Consider the following 6,000-nt stretch of genomic DNA (forward strand, 5'->3'; position numbering starts at 1 on the left):
TGTTTTTGAGGTCTCATAGAACCCAGGCAATCCTGGAATCAAGATTTAATTTAGGCTAGCTGGGTAAAGTGTTCCATGCCTTTAATCCCAGCACTCTGCAGAAGCAGACTGATGTCCCAGTTTAAGATCAGTCTCAGAGCCTAGTCTACTTAGCAAGTTCTAGGACAGCTAAGACTACATAGTGAGATTCTTTCTCAAAAAACAAAGACAATGATTATACTTATGGTGATGATAATGAATATTGCCTTGTAATGGTATCTTGTCTAGGCCACCAGAACACTGCTGATCTACATCCCTAGTCCCAGATAAATAACTTCCCAACAACACACATACGGTCATACTCCTCCTAATTTCTTTCTTTCTTTTTCTTTTTCTTTTTTCTTTTCTTTTCTTTTTTTCTTTTTTTTGAGACAGGATTTCATCTGTGTGCACCACCAACATGTGGTTTCTTTTTGTTTTTTTTTAATCTACTTATTTCTATTTTATGTGCATTGGTGTTTTGCCTGCATGTATGTCTATGTAAGGGTGTCAGATCTTGGAGTTAACATACAGTTGTGAGCAGCCATGTGGAATTTTTAGGGAATTGAGCCCTAGTCCCCTGGAAGGACAGTCAGTGCCCTTAACCACTGAGCTATCTTTTCACTGTGCAATTTCTTCTTTTTAATTTACATACTTCACTACCGGGTGTGACACCACACTCTATTTACCCACCACACTCAGGAAGCAGAGGCAGACAGATTTCTGTGAGTCTGAGTCTGGCCTGGTCCTTATAAATTTCAGGACATAGTGAAAGAAAGAATGACAGACAGGAAGGAAGGCAAGAATGAAGGAAAGAGAACAGAAAAAACAAAAAGCCAGGCGGTGGTGGCACAACCTTTTTGTTTGTTTGTTTGTTTTTGGTTTTTCAAGACAGGGTTTCTCTGTATTGCTTTGGAGCCTGTCCTAGCTCTGTAGGCACAACCTTTTAATTCCAGCACTTGGGAGATCAAAGGACTGCCTCTGGATAAAATGGAGACAGACCTCACACATAGGAAAATGGCAGTTTATAAAGGTAAAATGGGAAACCCTGTATTAGAATGAGTTGGTTTGTTTTGACTGGGCATGTTAATTAGGGCAGCCACAAGGAGGCTTCTGATCCCTGGACTTCAATACTTTGATAACTGGACCTTGGTAGTCAGCCTGAGGAGGAGGAAGTAGCCGAATAAAGGAATGGACTTTGGTGACTAGCTTTAGGAATGAAATCTAACGGTTTTTAGCTTGGGCTGGCTAGAGTCCCTTCAGTGTATTTTCTAGAGAGTTCCAGGATAGTCAGGGCTATGCAGGGAAACCCTGTCTCGAAAATCAAAAACAAAACAGCAAACAAAAAAAGAAAATAAAAAACATTTTGATTGATTACATACATTAATTTATTTATTGTTTATCATGAATGCCTGTCTAGGTCTGAGGACAATTAACAGAAATCCTTTTTCTCTTGCCTCCACCATGTGGGTCCTGGGAATCGAACTAGTATAGTTGGCGGCAGTTGCTTTTTCCCGCGGGGGGCACTTCTCAGGCCAGGCCCTCTTTTCGGTGTGTGTGTGCCGCTCTCTGCAGCAAGCCTCTCAAGCGCTTTAGCGCTTCGCCGTGGGTGGGTCTCCCGCCCAGTCCCCTTGGTTTGGCAGATGCCCCCGCCCACCAGGCGGAACTGTTCTGACCCTCCCGGCACCCGTCCACCCGCTCCCACGTGACCCAAACAGACGGAGCACTTCCGCTTCCCTTCAGCCCTCCTCCGTCAGTGTCCCCCACCCCCGCCCCCGGGTCCCCATCCCGGTGAGTTAGCGAGCGCCGGGAGGGCGGCGTCGCGGGCGGAGTCGCCCGGGCTGACCCTCGCCGCCTCCCTTCTCGTCACCGCAGGTCCCCGCGGAAGCGGCGGCGGGCGCCATGGCGGAGCTGACGGCTCTGGAGAGCCTCATCGAGATGGGCTTTCCCAGGGGACGCGCGTAAGGGAGCCTCCCCCCAGCCCGTGGTGGGGGGCCGCGGGCCTGGCCGGCCTGACTGGCACCATGGCTGGTGGGCGCTACTCTCCGTGTTTCTGCCCCCAGGGAGAAGGCTCTGGCCCTCACAGGGAACCAGGGCATCGAGGCTGCGATGGACTGGTGAGCGACCGGCCCCGGTGGCGGAGGTTTGGGGGCCGCTGGGAAGGAAGGGCGACCTCAAGGCTAACCCCCTGCCAACTTTCCCTGCCCAGGCTTATGGAGCACGAAGACGACCCCGATGTGGACGAGCCTCTAGAGACTCCCCTCGGCCATATCCTGGGACGGGAACCCACGTCCTCAGAGCAAGTTGGCCCTGAAGGTCCTGACTGGGAGACATCTTGTGGTTCAAGACGTCTTGTGAGGGCCAGAGGAAACAGAATGATTTTATTACAAATAATAATACTGGTTGCTTGTTTGTAGGATCTGGGTCTGCTGCTGAAGAAAGCAAACCTATTTTGACTGAAGAGGAAAGACAAGAACAGACTAAGAGGTAACTGGCTATTTCGCTTTGTTTGTGTGTTTTGTTTGGAATCAGCCTCTCTGGGCTGGGATTCAGTGCTGGGATTAAAGGCTTTCATCGCTGAGCCCTGCATTGTTTTTTGAGATGGCTCTAACTGTGTACTTCAGGCTGGCCTGGCACCCAGTATTTATCCCAGGCTAAGTTCAAAGCCACATTCTTCTGAGTGCTGGGGTTACCGTCATGGGCCATCATATCTAGCTCAGAGACTTAATTTCCAAAAGGGTCATGGGGCCATCTTCCTTCCTCTCCAATGCAAACAGAAATCTTATCAGAGAACCTGACCTTTCCAGTTTCTGGAAAATAAAACAGGACAAAGAAAAAACAGCCACCAAGAAACGTAAACAGTCTGATGTAGCTCAGCCTGGTCTTAGCCTCCCCTTCAGATTACCCTGAAATCCTGATTCACTTGCACCTGCCTTGAAACGATGGGACTATAGGTGTGCGCCACTATGCCTAACTCTCATTTGCCCTCCCCCCTTTTAACTACAAGACACCAGCATGCCAAGTATGTACTTTACCATTGAGCTAAACTCCTAGCCCCCTGTCCTTTATTTTTATTACTGTTTTGGTTTTGTTTCCTTTCATCTGTCTTGGAACATATGTTCCCTTATTCAGATTTCTCTGTTTAAACTGAACTTCCCACTCCATATCCAACTTCAGCTCTCTCTTCTCTGTAAAACAGAATGTTGGAGCTCGTGGCCCAGAAGCAGCGGGAACGGGAAGAAAGAGAGGAGCGAGAAGCTTTGGAGCGAGAAAAGCAGCGGAGGAGACAAGGGCAGGAGCTGTCAGCTGCACGACAGAAACTGCAGGAAGATGAGATGCGCCGAGCTGCTGAGGAGCGCAGGAGGGAAAAGGCTGAAGAATTAGCTGCCAGGTCTGGATGCTAAGTGTTGTTGGTAGTTGAGAAGGGAATCTTCTTTTTCCTTGTCTGTCTCTGACCTCTTTTCTTCCTGTCTGCATTCCAGACAAAGGGTCCGAGAAAAAATTGAAAGGGACAAAGCAGAGAGAGCCAAGAAGGTGAGTGAAGTCTGTGGGTATAATGGAGTAGGCTCAAGAGAAAGCATGTGCTTACATGATTTGTGTGTTTGAGACAGTTTTACTCTGTAGCCCAGACTGGTCTCAGAGTCCTGGCTGTTTTCTTGCCTCAGCCTTCCAAGTGCTAGGACTGAAAGGTGTGAGCCACTGAACCTGCGTGGGTTTGTTTTGTCTGTGTGCTGGAGGTTGAATCTTTATATATGCCAGACTAGTGTACTACCACTGAGCTAGTGTTTTATTTTGTCTTCCAGTATGGTAGTAGTGTGGGTTCTCGGTCATCCCCACCAGCAACAGATCCAGGTCCTGTTCCTTCTTCTCCCAGCCAGGAGCCCCCTACCAAGCGGGAGTATGACCAGTGTCGAATACAGGTATATTTTCTGGGGACTGTCTTGCTCCTGGAACCCTATAATGCCCAACTCAACCTAAGTTCCATTTGCCAGATCTCTCCCTTCTTTGTACATGACTTTTGAAATCTTATCTCCTCTACTCTTGGGAGTGATCGAATTTCACCTGCCTGTCTTATTTAAATCCATACTTCATTCTTACTCAGCAGTTCCCTTTAATTTATTCATGTTTTTATTAGACTATTACACAGCTGTTTTCATAATACGTCACTTATTCTGGCTTTTAAAAATAATTCCATTTGGTCTTTTCTTGATTGTGAGGTAGCTGGGAGTCCTTTTTCATCACCTATTGAAGCAAAGTGTAAGAGTTGTTCTTCAGGCCTTTAAATAGTATTTGTGCTGGTTCAGACACTCCAAGGAAGCAGGGCCAGCTTTAGTCCTTCCTTTCCTTTCTTCATTACTTCAGTTTGCTTTTATTCTTTTGAGACAGAGTTTCCATACGTAGACTAGGCTGGTCTTAACTCGCTTCAGCCTGAGTGCTGGGTTTACTGGCAAATGCCACCATCTGAGACTTTCTTTTATTTGCGGGACTGAGTCTTGCTATACAGCCCTATGGACCTGGAGTCCACTATGAAGATAAAGCTGACCTCAAACTCCTGGAGGTCCTCCTTCCTATTTCTTCTGTGTGCCATGATTATAGGTATTGCTGTTACCTGGCCTCACCCTATTTATTTACTTATTTATTTATTTATATATATATTTGAGGCAGTTTTTGTGTGTGTGTGTGTGTGTGTAACAGCTTTGGCTGTCCTGGAACTCACTTTATAGGCCACACTGGTCTCCAACTCAGAGAGATCTGCCTGCCTCTGCCTCCTGAGTACTGGGATTAAAGTCATGCACCACCACACCCCACACCCTTAATGCCAGTCTCAAACTTTTTTCTGCTTTCAGCCCTGGAACTTTATGTAAAACAGGCTGGTCTTGAAGTTTCAGAGATTTGTGTGCACCCCTGCCTGCTAAAGGCATGAGCAACCCCATACCTAGTCCTCACTCTTCAGTGTTCATAGTGCTTTTTGCCTTCTAGGTTAGGCTGCCTGATGGGACTTCCCTGACCCAAACGTTCCGAGCCCGGGAACAGTTGGCAGCTGTGAGGCTCTATGTGGAGCTTCACCGTGGGGAGGAACCTGGACAAGACCAGGACCCTGTGCAGTTGCTCAGTGGCTTCCCCAGAAGGGCTTTCTCAGAGGCTGACATGGAGCGGCCTCTGCAGGAACTGGGTATGTTATGTGAGACCAGGAGGCAAAACTTAAAGGAATGGGGGGGGGGGGTAGTAGCGATAGGTAAAGGGGCTTAGTGGACATGTTATATGTCCAGGAACTTGAAGCCTAAACGTTAAGTGTTCTTGTAATTCAAACTTTTTCTTCCGTCTTTAGGACTTGTGCCTTCTGCTGTCCTCATTGTGGCCAAGAAGTGTCCCAGTTGAGGGTCCTCCATCCCACCATCCTTCTCTGACCTCTTCATCTTTGATAAAGCACTGACATTTCCTTCCTAATAAATAGACCCTTTGAGTTCTGTATATGCCTGGCTCCTTCCTGAATGACTGGATAGGGCAATATGAAGAAAAGATAAATAGAGCTTTTTCTCATCTTCAGTTTGCAATACATTTTTCTAGAACTGATTAGCTACTTGGTGTGTGTGTGTACACACGCATTACATGGCATCTTTTGTTCATAAGCATGAACAAGCATAAAGTGGTACATGAGGACTTTGTTTTGACACAGAGACTAATCAGGCTGGGCCTCAAACTCAGAGGTCCCTTGTTTCCCAAGTGCTGGAATTCAAGGTATGTACCTTGATGCTGGGCTGGGGTTTAAAATCCTTACTGGACCTGGCAGTGGTGGCACATTCCTTTAGGGAGGCAGAGGCAGAAGATCTCTTGTGAGTTCTAGGTTAACAAATCACATTCCAGGACAGCCAAGGATATACAGAGAAACCCTGTCTCGAAAAAGAAAACACAAACAAAAAATGTCCATACTGTTATGTGCCTTGACTTCTTGGAGCCCCTTTATTAGTATGATAGGCCAGT

General features: G+C 47.1%; 1 protein-coding gene across 1 annotated transcript; it reads left to right on the forward strand.

Annotated features, from left to right (window-relative positions):
- Nucleotides 1-1,693: 1,693 nt before the first annotated feature.
- Ubxn1 (UBX domain protein 1) lies at nucleotides 1,694-5,490 on the forward strand. The gene is made up of 10 exons (XM_051193894.1): nucleotides 1,694-1,809; nucleotides 1,894-1,979; nucleotides 2,082-2,135; nucleotides 2,228-2,334; nucleotides 2,436-2,505; nucleotides 3,218-3,409; nucleotides 3,501-3,552; nucleotides 3,822-3,938; nucleotides 4,999-5,191; nucleotides 5,348-5,490. The coding sequence occupies exons 2-10, from the start codon at nucleotides 1,921-1,923 to the stop codon at nucleotides 5,395-5,397; spliced, it is 894 nt and encodes a 297-aa protein (XP_051049851.1). The 5' UTR covers nucleotides 1,694-1,809; nucleotides 1,894-1,920; the 3' UTR covers nucleotides 5,398-5,490.
- Nucleotides 5,491-6,000: the final 510 nt, after the last annotated feature.

Source organism: Phodopus roborovskii, unplaced genomic scaffold (genome assembly GCF_943737965.1).
Source record: "Phodopus roborovskii unplaced genomic scaffold, PHOROB, whole genome shotgun sequence".
Classification (NCBI taxonomy): Eukaryota; Metazoa; Chordata; class Mammalia; order Rodentia; family Cricetidae; genus Phodopus; species Phodopus roborovskii.